This window comes from Garra rufa, chromosome 15 (genome assembly GCF_049309525.1).
Source record: "Garra rufa chromosome 15, GarRuf1.0, whole genome shotgun sequence".
Taxonomy (NCBI): Eukaryota; Metazoa; Chordata; class Actinopteri; order Cypriniformes; family Cyprinidae; genus Garra; species Garra rufa.
Genome location: NC_133375.1, coordinates 20,396,124 through 20,420,463, shown reverse-complemented (window position 1 = coordinate 20,420,463; position 24,340 = coordinate 20,396,124). Strand labels below are relative to the sequence as shown.

The 24,340-nt window shown below is 36.4% G+C and overlaps 1 protein-coding gene across 1 annotated transcript in view; it reads left to right on the top strand.

Annotated features, from left to right (window-relative positions):
* ptch1 (patched 1) overlaps nucleotides 1-24,334 on the top strand; it is a 77,582-nt gene extending 53,248 nt beyond the window's left edge. Inside the window, exons 17-24 of the mRNA XM_073819213.1 lie at nucleotides 4,024-4,207; nucleotides 8,805-9,085; nucleotides 11,224-11,361; nucleotides 11,467-11,609; nucleotides 19,078-19,177; nucleotides 20,226-20,516; nucleotides 20,900-21,455; nucleotides 22,636-24,334. Of these exons, the coding sequence (XP_073675314.1) occupies nucleotides 4,024-4,207; nucleotides 8,805-9,085; nucleotides 11,224-11,361; nucleotides 11,467-11,609; nucleotides 19,078-19,177; nucleotides 20,226-20,516; nucleotides 20,900-21,454 (1,692 nt within the window). The 3' untranslated portion in view covers nucleotide 21,455; nucleotides 22,636-24,334. The remainder of the gene's footprint in view (nucleotides 1-4,023; nucleotides 4,208-8,804; nucleotides 9,086-11,223; nucleotides 11,362-11,466; nucleotides 11,610-19,077; nucleotides 19,178-20,225; nucleotides 20,517-20,899; nucleotides 21,456-22,635) is intronic.
* The last annotated feature ends 6 nt before the right edge of the window (nucleotides 24,335-24,340 follow it).

Genomic DNA, 24,340 nt, shown 5'->3' with positions numbered 1-24,340 from the left:
ATATATATATATATATATATATATATATATGATAATAATAATAAGAGATAAATATTATTGTGTAATATTTCATTCATATTTATTATTAAAATATTTTTTAAATTAAGGTCATTTTATATATGTTATGAAATAGATATAAAATAATAATTATAATAATAATAATTGTGTAATATTTCATTAATAGTTAATAAGATATTTGTTTAAATTGTGTTTTTTAATGAATGTCATTTTATGTTAGAAATGTATAATAATTTTAAATATTAATGAAATTACACATTTATTTGTTATCATTAGTATTCTAATTTTTTATTAAGATTTTAAATTAATGTAATTGTATATAATATAAATTAAATAATAATAATAATAATAAAAAGGGCTTCTTAAATATTATTGTGTAATATTTCTTAAACTTTTTTGTCATTTTATATGTTATGAAATAAATATAAAATAATAATAATTGTGTAGTTTCATTAATATTTATTGATATAGATGATGATAATAAAAATAACAATAATAATAAGGGCTTCTTAAATATTGTGTAATGTTTCATAATATTTTATTCTTAAGGATTTTTTTTTTAATAAAATGTCATTTTATGTTATAAAATGTAATGATGGGGATAATAATAAATATTAATAAATATTACACATTTATTTGTATTATTATTAGTAGTATTATTAAGATTGTTTTATTAATGTATTCTTATATAATATGAAATTTAATAATAATAATAATAAGGGCTTCTTATTGTATTCATATTTAATATTAAGATAAATGAAATTTGATAATAATAATATTAATAATAATTATTATTAGTAGTAGTGGTAGTAGTATTATGACTTTATTGTTGTGTAATATTATTACATTAGTATTTATGATGTTATATTCTTTTGAAAATTATTTTAATAAAAATAATTATTATATATTGTAGTGTTAATATTAAAGTACTGTAGAACGACTGCCATCCCCACTTTTTTTTTTCTAAATATATTGATGCATTAAAGTGTTCTGGCTTTTTTGTTCCTCCCTGGTTGACATGAACAACATGTTTATGTGAATCTCTGGTTGTGTGTGGTGATGACGGAGGGGAGCTTGGGTAGATATGTGTTTAGCATCAGTGTCAGGCTTTATAACCACGCTTAGAAACCACACCTGGCTTCCGACTATGTCTGTCCTCTCTCTCTCTCTCTCTCTCTCTCTCTCGTTCTCCTCTGATTGCTTTACCAAGCGCAGGAATTTAAAGCTCTCGATGGGGCCGCAACTTGCCTCTGAAAAAGCAATTAAGTCTTCATTTAAACCATTTGTTCCACTTTCTTGCTGCAGGCCTAAAGCTCAGCCCATACAACCTTTTCAGACTCCTTCAGAGGGGCCTTGTCAAGAAGAAACCCCTGCACACACACACACACACCATCACACCGGCAAAAAATATAACAGGTTAACACATTAACAGTTTCCAGTTGCTACCCAGCATGAAATGTCAAGCAAGAGGAGAGCAAAAATATGAAAAATACAAAGCATACCACATGCCAGAGGGGCTGGAGGGTGGGGAGGAGTGAAAAGCGGACGGCTGTGAGAGAGCGAGAGTGTGTCGTCTTGTCGGGTAATTGGCAATGCGCACATAGGGCCAGAAACGATTTGCATTTTTGTTGTTTTCAAGTGGTCATTATTGTGCTGAAGCATTGCCAGCTGAATGGGAAAGAAAAGCCAGCCGATGTGTGTTGCTGTGCAGCCCCGTGATGTCATTTCCTCTGCCTGTGAGGGAAGAGGGGCGGCAGTGGGCCAGGAGGCCGCCAGCTTCGCACTGTGTGCTTCCCGTGACAGCTTGAAGACATACAGTTGTTGCGCATCCTGCTGCTTAATGCAATCCAGATCTTTGGAATCCAAGTCCGCTTTTTTCTCTCCCGCCTCTCGCTTATTCCCTTCTCTTGGAACTGCTGCCATGTCCCCTTTCACTGGATTCAGAGGCGGGAATCACAAGCTGCCTCTCTCATTCTGGTCATCATAAAAGTCATATGGCTTTTTTCTTGAGGGATTACACCCCCCCCCCCCCCTCATCTGATCATAAAATTATTATTTATTATTATTGAAATATATTACATAGAAAATGAATACAGCATCTCAGGATTTTTTTTTTTTTTTCTAAATTAAAAACTAATACAGATGCTTTTTCTTAATAATTAATAATAACTCATAGTTTTATTTATTTGTCTATTTTTATTTAATTTTTATTCAATTGAAAGTAAGTAGTTAAAAAATATTATTCATATTTTTGTAATTATTACATTAAAAACCAGTGCAGGTAAATGTTTTGTTTTTTTGTCTTTACCTAATCAATTTTATTTATTTTTTAATTGAATATCGATAGTTTAACATCTTATGGTTTTTTTTAAATCTTTTTTTCATTATTGAAATATCTTAAACAGTATAGTTTAACTATTTTTTCCCCTTATTTATTTTATTGTTTTGTTATATTTTTATTATTTCTCATTTGAAAATCAGTGCAAGTAAATGTCTTTTTAGTTTTTTAATTATTGAAATATCGTTGAAAACAGTACAGCTAAATTATTTTTACCTCATTTACTTATTTATTTAACTTTATTTTTTATTTATTTTTTAATTAAAAATCAGTGCAGGTAAATGTCTCTGTTTTTTTGTTTTTTTTGTCCTAATTTTTATTGAAAATCGGAAACATCTGGTGGTTTTCTTATCTTTTCATTATTGAAATATAATTGAAAACAGTACAGTTATCATTTTTCACCTCATTTATTTATTTTTATTTATGTATTTATTTATTTATTTTTAATTTACTTTTCAATTAAAAATCAGGCCAGGTAAATGTCAAATTTTTTAGTCCTTATCTAATACATTTTATTTATTTTTTTAATTGAAAATTGACGGTTTAACGTCGCATGCTTTTAACAAAAATTTAATTAATTTTCCCCTGTTTTATGTATTGTATTATTTTATTTATTTTTCATTTGAAAATCAGCACAGGTAAATGTCCTGACCTAATCAATTTTTATTTATTTTTTAATTAAAAATTGATACTTAAGCATCTCATAATTTTTTCATCTTTTTTTTCCTTAATAAAATATTGAAAAAAGTATAGTTAAATTATTTTCCCCCTCATATATATATTATTATTATTATTTTTTTTTTATCAGTGCAGGTAAATGTCTTTTTTTTTTGTCCTTACTTAATTGATCTTTATTTGTTTATTTATTTTTAAAATTGAAAATCGATAGTTTAACATATCATGATTTTCTCATCTTTTTTATTTTTTTTTATTTTTTAAATATCATTGAAAACAGTAAAGTTAAATCATTTGTTTCCCCTCATTTATTCATTTATTTATTTATTTATTTATTTTTCAATTGAAAATCAGTATAGTTTAGCATCTCACAAATTTTTTTTTAAGTGTTGCGTGGGATTTTAAGTCATTGTAATTTGAAAAACCCTACTTTGCCTTCACGGCTGGAGCCGTCTGTGGCGCCGGGCATTGTGGGTATCTATAGGGGTCAAGAGAAGCAAGTGTTTGCAACATTTGTACAGATGTTGTGTTATTTTTATAGCTCTCCTCCATTTGCTGGGTGGCATTTCCTCCAGTGTTAACAGCAAGGTTAACTGCACACAGACGCGCTCAGGGACTCCGGCCAATTTTTTTATTGTTACACTAACTCAAGCAATTTTTCTCTCACTCACTCTCATTTCTACCACACACCCGACCCCCCCTAAACACACACACTAATACACACTGACCCCAACTCCTGACTGGGAGACTGTAGATTTATTTTCTCGAGAAGCATGTATGGCATTGAGTGTGATGCCGTAATGACTTTGCCTTCACAGGAGGTAGCTAGCTAAGCGCTAGGCGAGAAGTGAAGCGTTTAGAGATTACTGCAGCACTGGTGGGCATTCACAATACTCACTTGTATAGTACATACATCGAAGTACGAACTTATCCAAAAAGTTAATGCGGTTGTTTGAGCAGTTTCTAATTTGACGTTTTTATTTCTCCCCCAGCTAACAAGACAGCGTTTGGTGAGCGCCGATGGAATCATCAACCCAAATGCCTTCTACATTTATTTAACAGCCTGGGTCAGCAACGACCCAGTGGCCTACGCTGCATCCCAGGCCAGCATCCGTCCGCACCCTCCTGAGTGGCTCCATGACAGGACAGACTCCATTCCTGTCAGCAGACTCAACAGTGAGTACTTTCTGGTTCATTCACCACCAAGTTTTGTTGATGGTATCATGTTATCTTTAGCTCCTGTGCTTTCTGACTACATCGGTTTCATCCCAAATAGCAGCGGAGTGCATTAATGCATTAATTGGTTTGGTTATGCTTAGTTTGCATTAGTGGTTTGGAAGTTTAGACATTGTAAACCTGTAAATAAGCCTGCTGTCATTTTGAAGGATTTTCTTTCATTTAGGCCTAATTTGGTAGGATTTTTTGGTGCATTAAACAATGAAATCAACATTTACAGATATTAAATAATAAAATATAAGACAGATTTATTTTATTTGACCAAATAAGAAGGTTTGGTGACATCAGCCATTTTAGTTTAGTTCATAAGGGTATTTTTTTTTTTTTTATTGAGATTTATACATCTTATATACCATTTGAAAACTGAATAAATGAACTTTCAATTGATGTATGGTTTGTTAGGAAAATCTGGAATCTGAGGGTGCAAAAATATCGAAATATTGAACAAATTGTCTTTAAAGTTGTCCAAATTAAGTTCTTAGCAACGCATATTACTAATAAAAAATTAAATTTTGATATATTTACGGTAGGAATATTACAAAAGCCGTTTCCACCGCAGAAACTTTATCCAGGAACTAGGGACTTTGGGGTGGTACTCAGTTTCCACCGCAGAAACCAGAATCTAAATAAAGTTCTGGGTAGAAATTTGCCCCTTAGAAAGTCCCTGCTTAAACTTTCTGGGGTGGGACTTGGGCGCGGAACATAATGATTGGTTGAGTTCACGCAGCAATGTCTTTCATCCACCGTTTATTCGAATAATTGTAAAAATATTACTGTTATTGTGTCATGAAATGTAGTTTTAAGAGTATTTTGGGTGAGAATGTAGGTGTTTACAACTAAAATTTGTTTTTTTTTTATAAAGACAGTGCCTATTTAAAAATGTACTTTGCCGCTCTCTGAGATATGAGCTCCAGACGATCGCCAGGTGCTCTGTGCTCATGAGAGTGCCTCATCTCGGATAGTCCTTCTGACATTTACCGCTGACTCTAATGTCTCTGTAGTGGTTAAATATGAGCTAAAATTAGTTTTGGGTAAATCTAACAGTGTTGGGGAAAGTTACTTTTAAAAGTAATGCATTATAATATTGCGTTACTCCCTAAAAAAGTAACTAATTCCGTTACTTAGTTACTTTTATGGAAAGTAATGCGTTACATTACTTCTGTGTTACTTTTTAAATCTGGGGCAGGGTTTGCTTGTTTGTTTTTAATATAAAAAGTTTGCTTTTTAGCAAATGTAAAAGCTCTTTCACACCAAAAAGTGAAATGAATAAGACTAAGGCTGAAGAAAACGTGAATTCAAGTCTGTACATTTGAAAAAGTAATGCATTACTTTACTAGTTACTTGAAAAAAATAATCTTCCAGGACATATCGTTTTGGATGGTTTTCGTAACTTTATATATTTCTATATAAATGTGTATATATTTATTACATATTTATAACTTTATTAAAAAGAAAATGAAAACAGGCAATGCTCTTTGATATATTATTTCGTTTCATTGTAATACATTCCCTGAACTACATTTCTGCGGCTATTAATATGTTTAAATGACAACGAAAAGAGGCAGTGGTGTTCCATATCATTTTATCTTTTTGTAATGTGTGCATGCCTTAATAAACCACTTTTTGTGGCTATTAACATGTTTAAATATAAATTGAAAAGAGACAGTGGTGTTTGATATCATATTTCGTCTTATTGTAAATACAGTGAGGAAATTTGCAGTAGCCAAGGCGAGCTGACTGACGTTATTAAGTAGGCTGTTCCATTTGTAGAATTACCGGACTTGCGTCATCCCGTTACGGTAGTTCACACTCCCGAGTCGAACTTGTGAAGTCCGAACACCGAAAAAAGTTACGCGCAGTCCTACATAACCAGACTATCTGCCTATTCTTTAGACCGCGATTGAAACGCAGATAGCAACAGGTCTGAGGAAAAATGTTCCTGGGACACTGGAAAAGTGGCTAAAATATCTTCATGGAACATAATCTTTATTTAATATCCTAATGATTTTTGGCATAAAAGAAAAATCGATAATTTTGACCCATATAATATATTGTTGGCTATTGCTACAAATATACCTGTGCTATCTAAGACTGGTTTTGTGGTGTTTGTATATTTTCATGTTATAAATAAAGTAATTCCTAAGAAACTATTAATCACTGCATGTTTGAAACAAATGAACAAATACATTTTAAACACACACAGAGTGTATAATTAAATGCGACTATTAGTATTCTGCTAACATTGTTAGTATGACGTTTGACATTTGTTTGATACTAGTCAGTTGAGCTTTTCCAAAACAGAATGACTTGTGTGACATTTAGCGAAAGTTGGTTTATTTCATTTGTAGTCATATTTTTAAGGTTAACAGCGACACTGGGCTGGTTGAGCTTGTGTACGTTGTGTGTGTGCAGTACACAGTGGGCGCTCGGGGGAAATGTGACTGGATAACAAGCTGAAACGGCCTCTCCGACTTGGAGCCCCCGCAGCAGGCTGGCAGACGTCCAACTCCCGTCCTGATGGAAATTTATAGTGGAGATTATAACGGGGCAAAAGCATGTTTAGCAAGTGGTCCTGTCTGACCCCTTCAGGCACTGGAACACACACTCAGATATTCCCTCCCTTCCACCCACACGCCCTTCACAGACGCTCTCTCTCACACACACACACCTCCGGAGCGCTAGTCATTCTGGGTCACATTCTTCTGATTTTATTTGTGGTTTTAAGACTGCCGCTTATCCAAGTCCAGTAGCCGGAGTGATGAGTCATTCCAGGCCTGCTGCTGAAAGCCCTGCAGTGCACACAAGCTTTGTTGACAGGTGATAACTGTCAGCATGAATTTGGCAATGCTCAAACATTTGATGGTTGTCCATGTGTGTGTGTGTGTGTGTGTGTGTGTGTGTGTGTGTGTGTGTGTGTTCTTTCCGGAGAAGAGCAGGGGGATATTTTAGTGCAGATTTTTGACAGCATAATTACAGCAGATCACAGACAGGATTGACACTTGGCTGCATGTCGAGATTTGATAGCTGGTAATTTAGCCCCCCTTTCTTCCTGGGGCGGTAAAGAAATCGACATGTTTAATAAGCGCAGTCTGTCACCTTGAGAACACTTGATGTCCTTTATAATAACTATACGTTTAAAAATGCTATGGTGAAAACCTGTTAATTACAGGAAGTTCCCTTGTTATGTACAGTAAAAAAAATATACCAGTCAAAAGTTTTTGAACAGTAAGAATTTTAATGTTTTTTACAAAAGTCTCTTCTGCTCAGCAAGCCTGCATTCATTTGTCCAAAATACAGCATCAATCAGTAATTTTGTGACATATTTATATATATATATATATATATATATATATATATAATAATAATTTAAACAGAGAGGGGGAGAGAAATTCTAGAAATAATACTTTTATTTAGCAAGGATGCTTTAGTTTGATGAAGTGATGATAAACATGTTACACAAGATTTCTATTTCAGATAAATGCTGTTCTTCAGAACTTTTTGTTCATTAAAGAATGCTGAAAAAAATTCTGCTCAGCTGTTTTTAAGGATCATGTGACCAGAGTAATAATGCTAAAAATTCAGCTTTGAAATCACAGGAATAAATTACATTTTAAAATATATTTCATTTGAAATATTCAAGTAGAAAACAGTTATTTTAAATAGTGAAACTTATTTCAAAATTGTACTATTTTTGCTGTACTTTTGATCAAATAATTGCAGGCTTGGTGAGCAGAAGAGACTTCTTTAAAAACGTTAAAAATCTTACTGTTCAAAAACTTTTGACTGGTAGTGTATAATACATCTAATGAGAAATTTCACTTGTGATTTCACAGATAAATACTGTTCAATTTACATTTATTGGAAGTGAAAAAGGAAGTCGTCTTATTGACATTGCCAGAATGTCCTTGTGTGACACTTCGCATTTGTTTTATTATTGAAATAAATGTTTGTCATCAGTTTTATACATTAGGGCTCTGTGTTACGTCTTATGTTGTTAAATTAATGTTTATTGCATTATGTGATGATTACTTGTGATGAACTTTGATCCAACATGTGTTATTGGGTGGTTGTATTCATTTAAAGGAATAGTTTACCCAAATAAAAAAATTCTGTCATTAATTACTCACCCTCATGTTGTTCCAAACCCATAAGACCTTCATTCATCTTCAGAACACAAATTAAGATATTTTGGATGAAATCCGAGTTTTCTGACCCTGCATAGACAGCAACACAACTGACATTACAAGGCCCAGAAAGGTAGTAAGAACATCGATAATATTGTCAGTGGGACAATTTGTGTTCTGAAGATAAACGAAATTCTTCCAGGTTTGGAACGACATGAGCGTGAGTAACTTGACCAGAATTATCATTTTTGGGTGAAAAATTCCTTTAATAAGTTAGTATATTAGAATTATATCAGTTAATGAACAGTACACCTGCCGTTTTTTATTTTTTCAAAGTTTTCACAGAATTTGAAATGGAAATTTGCAAACAACTGACTCATTTCTATGGCTATCTTTGCATTTATCTTCTGCAGTTCCTGCTGCTGAGCCCATCGAATATGCACAGTTTCCCTTCTACCTCAACGGGCTTCGCGAGACGCCACAGTTCGTGGAGGCCATCGAGAGCGTCCGCTCCATCTGCAGCAACTACAGCCGTCAGGGCCTGCCCAGCTACCCCAACGGCTACCCCTTCCTCTTCTGGGAGCAGTATGTAGGCCTGCGCCACTGGCTCCTGCTGTCCATCAGCGTCGTGCTGGCCTGCACCTTCCTGGTGTGCGCCGTCTTCCTGCTCAACCCCTGGACTGCAGGAATCATAGTGAGTTTCTCCCTAAGATGTGTCAGGGCTTTGTGTACACGCACATCCATCACAAACTTGGCTCTATCTTTGTATGTACATTCAAGTCCTGTACAAACCAAGTCTGAATTTTTGGCATGAAACGACATTTCAATGAACTCCTTCATGCTCTGAAATATCAAATTTTAGTTGGAGGTTAGGTATTTTTTATTGTTTGTATTTTTAAAAATTATTTAATGTTTTATTTCATGTTTTTAAAAGTTATACAAGTATTGTGGCATTTATTTGCATTGGACTTGGTGTGAACAGGCCTTAAAGGTTGTATCAGCGATTTCTAGCCTAAAACATAAAGTGTCAATTTCAGCTTACCTTTCTTCACGATCCGCTCGCTGCCTGCCCCATAAATTGTCTGTGAAAAAACCGCGTCTCTCTGGTCAGCCTAGGGTCCGAGATATGCCAAAAAAACAATCGGCGCTATCAACACACCACAGATAACCAAACAGTGTTCCAACCAATCAGCGTCAGAGGTTTGGTGTTGTGGACTTTCCTACTGGTGCTGGGACGTGAGGGAGGCGGAGCGAAAGTCCACAACACCAAACCCCTGACGCTGATTGGTTGGAACAATGTTTGTTTTTGTGTGGAAAGGTTGGTAGTGCCGATTGTTTTTTTGGCATATCTCGGACCCTAGGCTGACCAGAGAGACGCGGTTTTTTCACAGACAATTTATGGGGCAGGCAGCGAGCGGATCGTGAAGAAAGGTAAGCTGAAATTGACACTTTATGTTTTAGGCTAGAAATCGCTGATACAACCTTTAAGTCAGATTTTTTTTGTTTTTTCTCTTCTGCTCACCAAACCTGCATATATTTGATCCAAAAGCAGTAATATTGTGAAATATTTTACTTTTTAAAATAACTGCTTTCTATTGAATATATTTAAAATTTTAAAGCTAAATTTTCAGCATCATTACTTCAGTCTTCAGTGTCACATGATCCTTCAGAAATCATTGTAATATGCTGATTAGTTGTTCAAGAAACATTTTTTTGTGTTTGTGCAATTATGCTAAAAATTGCTTTGAAATTACAGGAATAAATTACATTTTAAAATATATTCAAATCCAAAAAAGTTATTTTAAATAATAAAAATATTTCAAATTGTACTGTTTTTGCTGTACTTTGGATCAAATAAATGCAGGCTTGGTGAGCAGGAGACTTTTTTAAAAACATTCAAAATCTGGTAGTGTATGTTTTTAGTGTATCTCAATATCTTTTGTTTACTCTGAGGTTGAAATGAACTTAATAATTAAGAAATAATTGAAAGGGCACAATTTGGAGCAAGACAGGGGAGGGCAGGCAGAAATCGCTGAAGAGAAGTTGTGTTTTTACAGCCCTGCGCTTTGTGTTTATTTTATACTGTCAGAGCCAGTTTGTTTAGTCTACGTGAGGCTTTTTGAGACATTTCTCTAAAATAAATGGGAAAACGAGGGGTTACCACAGCAACTATATCACTCCACATATAAAACAGACCCGCTGAAATGTGTGTGTATGTATCATGTATATCATTTGCGAGGCCTGACTTTCTTTCCCACACTCACTCTCTCTCGCTTTTCGATGGTTTCTGTTTTATTAGGGGCAGTGTTTAAGCCATCTGACTGATCTAACTCTGTCTGACAGGATAGGGGTTTCATCCTTTTGCTTTACTGGACACTTGAAAGGGAAAGTTATAGCCCTGCTTCAGCTTTTACCATTGTGCTTTTGTCCCAGACCACCAGCGGCCCCCTTAAACTCCATACGTCCCCACTTCCGCCATGCTCGACCCTTTCATTTGCCAGCCCTCCCAGCCCCCAAACTCCCCTCCGTTGGCCCTCTTTCTGTCCTCTTCATCCTTCTTCAAAGGCAGCTGGGCCCCCCAGTAACCCAAGACTCATCAGCTGATTATGGCATTTACTTAACCAGTTCGTAGCTCGAGTTCAGCTCCATATAAAAGCGTCGCAAACGGGCCCTTCTGAGGAGCAGATATTTTCCCACATTCCACAGCGCTTTATCTTAGCTAACCCATCTAACCCGAGCCGTACTTTACTTTAATCTATGTAAAGTACAGCTCCTCGTGTTTAAGGAAAGAGCTACGATGATGGATTTATGTTCACCGGTCTTCTCTCACAGGTCTTGGTGCTGTCTTTGATGACGGTGGAGCTGTTTGGCATGATGGGATTGATTGGCATCAAGCTCAGCGCTGTCCCTGTCGTCATCCTCATCGCTTCCGTAGGCATTGGTGTGGAGTTTACCGTCCATGTGGCACTGGTGAGTTCATGTGATAGTCAAAATTAAACTTTTTTTTAATCTTAAAATTGCGACTATGTATGTATGTGATTCATGTTGGTCATATTTGTTGTGTTTTCCTCACAGGCGTTCCTCACAGCCATCGGGGACAGGAACAAGCGAGCCATTCTAGCACTTGAGCACATGTTCGCCCCAGTGCTGGATGGAGCGTTTTCCACCCTGCTAGGAGTCTTGATGCTGGCGGGGTCAGAGTTCGACTTTATCGTCAGGTAAAGACAGCAGACTTGTATTTTGAATCGCTTCTGCTACATTTAATGAACTTTAAAGGATTAGTCTATTTCCAAAAATAAAAATTTTAGGATTTTTCTCTATATAGTGGACTTCAGTGGGGATCAATGGGTTGAAGGTCCAAATTGCAGTTTCAATGGCGCTTCAAAGGGCTCTACACGATCCCAGCTGAGGAACAAGGGTCTTGTGTAGAAAAACGACCAATCATTTTCTAAAAGAAAGAACAATTTATATACTTTCAACCACAAATACTTTTCTTGCACTAGCTCTGTGATGCGCGACCATGAAAAGTCATGCATGGTTAATTGTTCTGTGTACTCCGGTTAAAAAAAGATTGAGTAAGGAAAAACTCTCCTCCAACTTCAAAATTGTCCGAAATCATTGTTTTACCTTTTTTTGTTTGTCTTTCTTTGCACATTTGCTTTGTAAACACTGGGTCGGTACTTCTGCCTATGTTGGCTTGAAGAAAAATCCTGGAATGTTTTCCTCAAAAACCTTTCTTTTTGACTAAAGAAAGAAAGACATGAAGATCTTGGATGATATGGGGGAGAGTAAATTATCAGGAAATAATAGCTGTTAATCAGAATACTTTTACAGTATTTTTTCTCTCTTATGAGGTAATGCTTCTCAAATATACTGTCATTTTCTTTTTCTAACAGTGTTAGCAGACAGTAGCTGATTTGACAGAATATATTCCAAAATATTGTATCCTAACCATGCAAGATGTGACAATTCCAGTGACAAGCAAATTTTCTGTCCACATTAAAAACTATGGTAAAATTATGGTTCATCAGAAAAGATGGCATCCTTGTTTAAAAGGTATAGTTTACGCAAAAATGAAAATTCTGGCATCATTGACTCCCCCTAATGGTATTCCAAACCCATAAGACTTTGTCTTCAAAACACAAACGAAGACGTATTTTAAATGCAACCTGAGCTATTTCTGCCCATCTATTGAAACTTTGATGCTTCAAAAAGTGCATGAAGAAATCACAGGGTTTGTACAAGGGGCTTGAAGTACTTGAATTTGACTTTAAGGCCTGAAAAACAATGCATCTATGAAATAAGTGTTTAGTTTTTTAAATAAGAGCATATCTTTTAACGCAAAATTCCTGCACTTAAAAAAAAAAACGAAATACTTTTTTTTTTTTTTTGCATATTTCAGTTAATGTCATAAAACTAGCGAGCTAAACCAGTTTAAGCTGGAACCGCCTCGATTGATTCAAACTCGTGACTTCATTTCATGCGATTTACTAACAAAACCAGATCAAATTAAAAGAGTCATTCATTTTTGAATTTCAACATCGCTTGTAATGATTTTAAAAATTGTAAAAACCATTGCGTTGCAACTTGATTAACTGTTTCGGAGTGCTCCATTCTGATTGTGTATCTCAAATAATTTGATTTACATCAGGACTTAGGAGCGGGTTCGCAAATCAATTGATTTAGATCGGAAACTCAAGTCACGTATAGCAAATCATTTGATTCAGATCGGGACTTCGGAGCAGATTCGCTAATTTTTTGCTTTAAAACCTAGGAGCGCAAATCGCAAATCATTTGATTCAGATCAGGACTTCGGAGTGGTTTCTAGAATCTATTTTTTTTTTTTATTATTATTAAACCGTGAAAAACATCACATCATAAATGAGATCTCTAATTGAAGTCCTTGAAAATCAACCCTGAGATCATAACATATATTTAGAGCACATCAAATATGGCAAAACAAAATCTCGTTGTATTTTCTTGACATGCAAAAACCAATAAGATTTGATTATATGCTCTACTTATGTTTTATTAAGTGTTTTCCATCAGTGTTGAAATTAACCGATTGATTCATATGAATACTCTATGGGCTGGTTTCACAGACATGGCTTGGACCAAACCAGGATTAGGCCACAGTTAATTTAGGACAGTGAAGTAATTTTCATAAACATGCCTTAGAAAAAAACGTTGCTGGTGTGCATCTTGAGACAGAATAAGGACACCAGTATATTTTAAGATCAATCGGTGCAAGTTTCTTTCAGTTGAAACAGCTTAGACGTACATTTTAGTCTGGGACTAGGCTTAAGCCTGGTCTGTGAAACCTGGGGTATATGTCTTTATGAACTTTCTGAATCAAAATGGTGGCGTAGACATTCAATGGAGGGACGAATCTCTCAGGTTTCATTAGAAATATCGTCATTTTTATTTCAAAGATGAATGAATTACATGACTGTAAGTAATAGATAGAATGATAGAATTTTCATTTTCAGGTCAACAACACTTTAGTATTGATAGGGAGTAAATGTTTAATATTCATGAGGAGTGAATTTCCTGTGATCTGGCTGGAAAATACAGAAATTAGACAGAAACTAATTAATATAGCTTTTAACATATCACTTTTGTTACATCACGCCTGGTTAGGACACAGTGTAAATGTTTTCCCAACTCTCTCCTCAGTCCTAACCAACCTCTCTTCACGTTCTACAAGCACGCATCTTTTCTGTCTGTCTTCACAGAGCTTGAGGCTCTCCTGTGTTTTCTGTAATCTTTTTTTTTTCTACGGCCCTGCAAAGACATTTACAAGCTGAGTGCAGGGAGAGCCCGGGGGTTATTTTGCAGCAAGTCGAGGAGTGGAAATGAGGAGTGACACACACTGCTACTTAGAGGATCTAAATCAGTAACTTTGCAATGGCTTCATGTTTTATGTCCTTCCTGTGCGCAGACGAGTCAAACACATCTGGTAATTTATCGTTTCTTGAAGTGGTATCGAGCCTGTCGTCGTGCTGAAATTCAAATTACACTTATATCAAACTGAGTCATGGGTGTTCGAGTGGTAAGTATCTCGTCTGTTTCTTCAGGAGGGAAAGAACAAATGTCTGCAGTAGCTCATTCTTATTAGAGGACTGGAAAACCACCACAGCCCTCCACCCTCAAATCACTCTGGATCTGAAGTAGCATGCCAGAAAAATAATGCACACACAAGTTCAGAGCAATCACACACACACTCTCCACAGACCACATTGGGCCCCAGTCCCTCTCATGGGCTCCCATTGAAACGCAACTACTGTTTTTTCATCAAACAAAACCCCCTGGCCTCCGAAGATATGGAAAAAAACAAAAACGCAGGCTGTATTTTTATAGCCTTGCAGGAATAAATGTTTCCCTGACTTTGCTCTGTCAGGTCCGCTAATGTTTTGAGTCCAAACAGAGCGGACGGGTTGCTCACCGAGGGAGAAGTGGCTTTCGAGAGCGGCTCTCGGTTCAGGGACGCTTCACGCGACGTCTCGGAGTTCAAAGTTGAAGAACATAAAACTCTTTTGTTGCTTCAGTCAGTCTGAAGGAATCGCTCTCATCCGTGGAAAAGCACACCGGCGTAAATCACTCGTCAATACGAACATTTAGTTTGGAGTCGGTGACTTTGCGAACACTTCAACCAAGACGATGTTCATTTTTCATAGTCGGTTGATTTGTAGCTATTGATCTGTTTGATCTCGCTCCTTGTGAGTTCTGCCTTTCGTGTGGTGAAGCAAGAGCCAAACGCAAACCAAAAAGTGCAATTCAAGAAGACTTGCTTGATGAAATACAGACAGACTACAGATCCAAACTTCTTTTTTTTTTTTTGTCTAACTTAAGCCTAAATAATACCAGGCTGGCTTCTCTCTCCGCTCTCATCCTAAACAAGTGGCGTCTGCTTGGTTAAACACTGTGGTAGCTCTTCTCTTAAACCAGACCTACAAAACCTCCCGAAAGACATAAATAAAGCAAGCGTTTCTAGGGAGACACCCAGGTCTGTGGTTCTCTAGAGAGAAGCCCACCTTGTGTGGCCATTACCGGACATTGTTTGAGTTTAAAGAGCTGCTTGCAAAGCTGGGGAGGCTGAGCAAGAAGAGCATCAGTTATAAATGTGTCTGTGAGTTTAGTCTGAGGTGCAGCTGTGCTGCATACCAGCTGGCGGGTGTTTTCTAATATACCCACTGTCTCTCCCACACATTCATTCACAGATTCATCCCAGTTTGCCTGTGGTTTAAATGCATCTTTAGCCATCCAATGCCTTTGATATTATCAATGCATAAAAAAAAGTTTTCCAAGAAAAATACATGTAATCAATATTTTAGTGTTTTTTAAAGAAGCCTAAAAAAAACAGAAATATTATTGCAATTTAAAATAACAGTTTTCTATTTTAATATACTTTAAAATCTAATTTATTTCTGTGATGCAAAGCTGAATTTTCAGCAAGGAACCTGTGATACTCAGGATTCATTGATGAATAAAAAGTTATAAAGAACAGCATTTATTTAAAATAGAAACCTTTTCTAACAATATAAGTCTTTATCAATTCAAAATCACATCTTTGCTGAATACAATTTTTTTTTTCAAAGAAAGAAATAAAGAAAATATTTTATTCATCAAAAATCCTGATAAAGTATCACAGGTTCCAAAATACATATATTATATATATATATATATATATATTAGTGGTGGGCCGTTATCGGCGTTAACGTGCTGCGTTAACGTGAAACTCTTATCGTGCGATAAAAAAAATATCGCCGTTAATCTATTCTCAAATTTGGGTTGGGAGCTGGGTCTAAACTACGCAAGCTATGATGACTTTCACCTTGATAGTTTAACGCGGATGTATACCGAAGACTATAGAATATGGTCGCGCGTTTAAGTCTCCTCCGCCAAAACACAGACGGGATCGCGTCGTCCTCCATTCATGAAAACAGAATCTACTATAGTGAGATGCCACGTAAATTCGTCGTTTTTTGGATTCATAAATCAAATGTTGGTCTGTCACTTAATTCAAATCGCGATATGGACTAGTGTATGTGAAAACTGAAATGCAAAAAGACCGTTTTAATATGAATCCGATATGTTCCGTTTGCCTAGCTGTACGTATGCATGGCGGAGACGAGCTTTTACTACACGCATACTGAAACACACGTGACGCTCCCGGTAATTTTTGGCATTTTCATCTCACATGAACAGATAAACTCAATCGCCCAAACTGCTGTGAGTGTCACTTTTACCGTTTCATTTGAGAAAACTAGCATCATATCATACTGTATGACACAGAAACGTCACGGCAACCTGTCAAAATAAAAGTACGGTGTAACATGTAATGGGCTGGGTAGGTGTTGACGTTAAAAAAAAACACAATCTATAGGTAGAAAAAATAATTTCATTGTTAGTTAGTTAGTAAACACAAGTACATCTAATTGAACATAATTTATTTTCATCAACAAATTATCATAGAACAGCTTTATGAGCTTTATGATCCATTCTCAAAGACTTACTTTTAGTCATTATTTGGGTAGCACACATATTCTGAATGCCTTCATCAGAATTCAAATTAGCCATTTTAATCTAGATTAATCTAGATTAATTCCAAAATTTAATCTAGATTAAAAAAATTAATCTATGCCCACCCCTAATATATATAAAGCAGCACAACTGTTTCCAACATTGATAAATCAGCTTATTAGAATTATTTCTGAAGGGTCATTTGACTGGAGTAATGATGCTGAAAATCCAGCTTTGCATCCCAGAAATAAATTCTTTTTTTAAGTATATTAAAATAGATAGATTTTCTATATTTTTAATTAAACAAACATAGCCTTGATGAGCAGAAAAGACTTCTAAAACAGTACTGATCACAAACTTTTAACGACAGTGTATTTCCGCAAAAAAAAAAAAAAGAAAGAAATATTTACTGACCCCAGACTTTGAATGGTAGTTTATATTGTTAGAAAATATTTCTATTTTAAATATTAGAATGATTTCTGAAGGATCATTTATCACTAAAGACTGGAGTAATGCTGCTGAAAATTCAGCTTTGCATCACAGGAAAAAAATATGTTTTAAAGTATATTAAAATAGAAAACCTCTATTTTAAATTGCAATAATATTTCACAATATTACAGTTTTTTCTGTATTTTTAATTAAATAAAAACAGCCTTCATGACATCTTTAAAAATATAGAAAAAATCAGTGTACATCCGCAAAAACATGATAAATTTACTTAAATTACAAAATTATTTTAGATAGTAAGAGATTCTATAATTATATATGTGTGTATTTTCTTACTTTTTACCTCTTATCTAATCCAGATAAGATCCAGATCAGTAAAATGTGTATGTAATATATTAATATATTATTTATATATACAGTCATTTGAAGTGGATCAAAACCTTCAAACCAAAACAATACGTTTAACATCAATTAACTTCTTTGATCCACTTAAAATATGTGACTCTAGACCAAGTTCTTAGCAATGCATATTACTAATCAAAAATTATTTTTGATATATTTAAGGTAGGAAATTAACAAAATATCTTAATAGAACATGATCTTCACTTAATATCCTAATGATTTTTGGCATAAACGAAAAATTTATAATTTTGACCCATACAATGTATTTTTAGCTATTGCTACAAATATACCTGTGCTCTATTTATTTACTTATATATATATATTCAGTTTAATTAAATTTGTCATTTTGTAGATGTTTAGATATTTTACTGGGAACAAGAAAAGTACTGATTAATTAATATAATAACTAATTAATAGGTATTCCCCATTATGCAATATTAAAAATGGCATTATTATGTTAGAGGGGAAAAAAAGAAAACAAGAAAAAAGCGTGTCCTCTTGTCCCCGCGTTTCTTTGAGGTACAAGATGGCAGCTGCAATTTGAGCCGCTGCAATTTACACAGATGCATTGCTGGAGTAGCGAAGGACGGAAAGCTGGCCATAATGAAGAAGAGAGAAAGAGCGAGGGAGCGAAGGAGGACAGGAGGGAGGGATTTGTCGAGGAGATTGGGGGTCTTACCTGATACTCTAGAGATTTAATTAGAGTAGGGGATTGTGAAAGGCAGGGAAATTTCACAGGGGCTTAGTATAGAAAGAGAGTGATAGAGAGAGAAAGAGAGGGAAAAGTGAATGTGCTTGAGGCCAGGCAAGAGGGGCCTGTAGTCTTTCCTCTCCTCTCTTCCTCCTAGACTAAATTGTTTAAATTCTATACCGTTCACTTCATTTGTTTGCTTCTGCGTTCTTTTTTTAAAGAGTGAGAGAGGCCCCTGCGCCTTTGTGCTTTGCCTCTCTTCTCTCGCAAGCCTGTACTCCACATTCCTTCCCGTTTTGCTTTTCCCTGTGTTTGCTTGTACTCCACTCACCCCTAGAAGAAGAAAAAAAAAACTTGCTCTTTTTCCTTCCCTATTTTCCATGCCTTTGAATTAACCAACTAATTATGTCCTCTGCTTCTCTGTGCTGCTTTCTTAAAAGACCTCTTTGGAGACTTTCTCTGACACAAGGTAAATTTAGTTTAAAACCAAACCCGCCTAAAGCCTTTTGTGTGCGAATGCTTGTTAGAATGTGCCTGAGTGACTTGTACTCTGTGCTTGATTTAGAGCAGTAAAGTTCATTATTTATTTTAATGACTGTGTTTTTTTTGCTGTGTATTTGCAGGTATTTCTTTGCTGTTTTGGCCATCCTAACAGTGTTAGGAGTCCTGAATGGACTGGTTCTGCTCCCAGTCTTATTGTCCTACTTTGGCCCTTATCCTGAGGTAAGAGGATTGTTCCTGTTAAGTTATCCTGAAACACTTTCACATACCATACATAGGGCAATGCAGAGTTAGTATATGGGCCATTCTACAGAATTGGTGCAAATTGCTCTCCCACAACCAAAAAACACATGTAAAAAGCATTCCAATCTTAGATGTTTACTAAGATCCTTCTATTATCTATTGAAACCTGCAATAGTATTTTAAATATCAGGATGCCTAAATATATATAAAATCATCATTTAGTGGATACTTTTAATTGGGAGGTGGCTGTCTCGAGCCCTAACCCCTGAATCTCAATTTAATTTTTGAATTTTATTCCATTGTTGTTTTTAAAAATATCTTTTTGATTTTTTTTGTTTGTTTGTTTAAAGTGAAAGCAAATCCTTACGTTTGAAATCAGTATTTCAACTTTGCCTTTTACAAAAAAAAAATTGGATACAAAATACAACAAATCTCATATATCACACTTGAAAAATTGTTTAAATTGTAATTGTTATTGATTTACCTCTATAACTTTTCAATAAAATATGTTTACAAGGAAGATGTAAGCAAAATCTTAAGAGGTCAGTATAACCCTTCTTATTAAATTACATATTACTGTGTTTCAGTAGTGACAAATTTGGGGAGAGGACAAATATTCCAGAACTTTCTGAAAATACAATATGCACCTTGAATATTATACATATTGCATACATACAACATTTGTGGAAAAAGTTACTGTTTTCAAGACTTTTCCAACTCTGACTTTGGACCAGTTCTGTAGAATGGACCATATACTATGCTTTTTCACTTGTAGTTTTTCAATTGCTTGATTTTAGTTAAATTTTTACCTTATTTAGGCAAAATATCATAGCATTTTATTTTCTGCCATTTATCTGTTATTGATCATAACATCAGCACTTTTAAGTGTGACTAAACTGTCCAAATACAGCCAATGTACATATTCAAGACTAGCACTATACCCTCTGATAATGTTTAAACATCCACATGGACTTGCATAAATATCAGAGAGAGCAGCTTTTGATTTTCATATCCGTTACGCTTTCAGGTATCTCCAGCGGACGGGCGAAGCCGGCTGCCCACACCGTCCCCAGAGCCTCCCCCACCGGTGGTCCGCTTCACAATGCGACCCAGTCACACGACCCCTGGAACAGGTTCAGACTCCTCTGACTCAGAATATGGTTCCAACACTACTGTGTCTGGCATTAGCCAGGAGCTTCAGCAGTATGACCTCCAGCCCAACAGGGGGCGATCAGCCAGACTGGAAGAGGTGCGGATCGCCACAGGGGGCCGACAAGGCAGTCGTCAAGTTGAACTGCCAATGAATCCTTCTCACTCAGTGAGTAAAGCATTTCTCCGCTTTAACCGTTTTTTTCCCATAAGAGTAGGCCATTTGTACACTTTATGGGCCTGGCTTAAGGTCTCAGCCGCGTCCAGCTATTTTTAGCTGTACAAAACAGCTTGTTTTGCTGCTTGATATTGCAAACTGGTGTGTCTAGCCATATTATTTTAATGTATTATATTAATTATGAACACACTGGTTTGTAGTGCAAACAGTTTTACTGTTTACTGCACGTTGTTGTTCTTCTCGTTATTTCCCTATAGCAGATAATGAACTGGAAGTCTCGCCCATAGGCTTATTTCCGCATTAAAGAAAAAGGTGGATATCACTATGTATTTTACCTAAAAACAGTGAACTAACATTGTCACGTTTTCCCACAGGATGACTCTAGACAGCAGCAACCACCGCAGCATTACAGGTCCACCCATCTACCCAGTTCTCAGGATGCTGGACCTCAGTCGTCAAAGCGATACTGTAGCAGGGACCCTAAGAGAGACTTTGGGAGCGGACACCCGCCCCCGCCTCACAGGCCGCGCATGGATGCTTTTGAAACCGCTACTGAGCCAGGTGGCTGTTCGGGCCCCAACCACCGGGAACGTTCAGGGGCCCATCGCCCCCGTTCCCACAACCCCTACACTCACCCTTCACATCCATCCACAGGCCCCGCCTACTGTCAGCCCATCACAACGGTGACAGCCTCGGCCTCAGTGACGGTCGCCGTTCATTCGGGGATGCCCGGCCAGAGCCCCGCCTACCCCTCCTACCCCTCCAACGACAGCTATCACACTTCAGAAGATGTCTACACTGACCCTCACTTCTCTGACCCTCACGTGCCCTTTGAAAAGAGCAGCGACAGCTCGACAACGGAGGGCATGGAGCTGCAGGATCTAGAATATGACACTCCCAATGTCTGCCACACAAGACCCTCCAGCTGAGGTTAGTAGATATCCCTATTTAAAGGAGTAGTTCAACCAAAAAGGCAAATTCTGTCATGTGGTTCCAAACTTGTAAGACCTTTGTTCATCTTCGAAACACAAATTAAGATATTTTTGATGAAATCCAAGTTAGAACAGGCAAGGGTCAGCAATCTCCACGTAAAACTGATAATGCAGACCAACCGTAAGTCATAGAGACTTGAAACTTGAAGAGATGGTAGTATTCACACTGTCTACAACGTCACCAAAGCTTGCCCCAAATGGGCAGACGGGGGCGCTACAGCAATCAGAAGTACGAAATCGCTCATAACTCGGACAAAACACATGCCTCATATTCGATCGTGAGCCTGGCAAAATTTTCGGGTATTTTGGATTTTTGAAAAACATACTTTTGTGAACTAGTCCTAGGTTTTTCACCCGATCGGAACCAAACCAGTGTAGAAAGATTCTCTGAAGAGTGAATATCAATAATTGTCAAAAAAAAAAGTTGAACTTTCAACACTAAAACATTTGAAAGGGGAAGTACTACTTTTAGTATGCCTATAACTCCTGAACGGTTATAAAACTGCTTAAAAACTGCACATACATGTGAAATTCATATCATATGATAGAACTCCTCATTCCAGGCAATTTTGCCTCTAGAACCACTACTGTCAATCAAATCATTTGTTAAAAGATTGAGAAGAAAAAAAAAAAAAACTTGTGAACTAATCCTAGGTTTTTCGCTCGATCTGGAAAAAACACTGCAGTACAATTCTCTGGATTCTCTAGGTTAATAAATAAACGTTGATATTTACCCCTTGGGAAGCTATAACAGGGTCGTTTAGAAAAAGGGACTGTCCAAATTTACCCAAAATCCTATAAAGCCTAAAGGAAAACTCAAAACTTCATAAAACCTGTTGAGCACATGCAACTGGTGATTCTAAACAAGCGTGCAAAGATTTAAGGAGATTGGACCACAGCTGGCACTGTAATGGTCATAAACATTAAAAAACATAATATTTCTATGATAAATTACCTGGAATTGCCAAAAATGCTTTTTTAAATAATTGATTTAGGTGGTTACAGGCTTGCTAAATAATATGTAATGTCTTTTGTCATATGTGCTTAAATGCCTCAAAGTGCTTGCAGCTATATTTTACTTCTGTTAACACTCTTTTTTCACTACTTTGTGTTCACAGTGGTTGAATGTTGAAGCTGAAACAGCCAAAGATGGGACATCTGTCTGCCAGCGTGGCAGAAACATGGTGCTGCATGGCGGGGACACTTTGACCAGCGGCGCCTTTCTGGTGCTTGACTCTGTTACTGTATAACCCTGGTGTATTATTGTTAGATATTTCTATAAGTATTTATGTGTACACAAATGTAAATAATGAACGAGAGTAGCTATAATTTGACCGGGGTCGTCCGACTTGTGTGTTTTCCACAAAGTGCCCACCCATCGTTTGTGTATCTGTGCCATAAGGAAACTTCATTCTTGACAAACATTTCAGCATACGGTCGTTGCTGCTTATGATACTGTTGTAATGTTTGTATAATGCTATGCAATTATTTTCTCTAATTTTATAGAACCGTGCGTGTGAGAGTATGAAAATGTGTTGTGTGTGTGTGTGTGTGTGTGTGTGTGTGTGAATACTTTTGGCTCACGTCAGACCCCTCAGATGCATATTAACTAACAAGAACAAACTCTAAGTGACCTGACATAATATGTTAAAGGATTTTCCATTGCACTTACGGTACACTTCTGTTCAAAACACCAGTACAAAACTGCACAGAGGACACATTCAGGGAAATTTTTGTTAAAAGTTCACATTAATGTCCAGTCGTTCGTCGACAAGCATCAGATGTTTAAGCGTGCGTGCGGATGTTTGCGTTTTTTGTATATTGAAGCGTTAGAGTTTTATGCTTTTTAATGTTAATTTGCTTATCACAAACCTGTGGTAGTTGGAAAAAAAACAAATACTGTTTAACAATGAAACACGCTATGCGTGAGAATTTAGCTGCGCAGAAATGAAGAAGGATTTGAGTGATTGTTGGGTGACTGTGCCTCTGTTCTTCTGTCCTCTGTACTGGAACTCTCTCTGGTCTTTTGTACCTTCACACTCCAGTTATTTACTGTAAATCGGCCATTTGTGGCCACCCTGAATTTGCTCATGACTCCAACGGTAATTTCGGGTTTCTGTTGTAGCTTTGTTTTTTGTTTTCTTTTTTACGTCAATGGCATTATTTCCTGTCATTCAATTGTGGTTTAAGCTAAAAACGTTACTGTTGCAACAGTATTCGCTCTGATTCTGGTGGCGTAACTTTTTGTACTCATTGTCATTTTTTAATAAGCTAAGCTAATGAGCATTCTCAAGGTGTGCGTCGCACGATGGCCGATGGCTTTTGTCGATTCGTTGACCTCCTCAATGACAAACCGCAACTACTGGCCCTAATTTAGTTCTCTGCGCTGACCTCACCTCATAAAAATCCACAACATAACGCCGTGACACTAATTGGAAGTTCCCCCTCAACTGCCAAATGGTGCATGCGAGTGCTTTAAGGGTCAAGGGTCGTGGAGCCCCCACTCCTCTGTGGCTCTGAAGCTGGCGTGTGTGTCTTTAAGAGTGTGTTTGCGTGTTGGCTGTGACCCCCTCGTCCAGATCGACTTCCTGTCAAACATGTGTTTGTTCTTGACAAAGACTTTGAGAGCTGTTCTGTGTCGTTTGTTTGTTGTGTTTGTGTTCTCCTACATGTCACATTGGCAGAAATGGGAGAAAATCATGGCTGGCAACTATTGTAATGTTTATATATATAAATATATATATAAATATATATATATTCTATTATTTTTTTACATTTTGTTTTGCAATATTTATATTTTTGTATAATAAGATGATGTTTTGT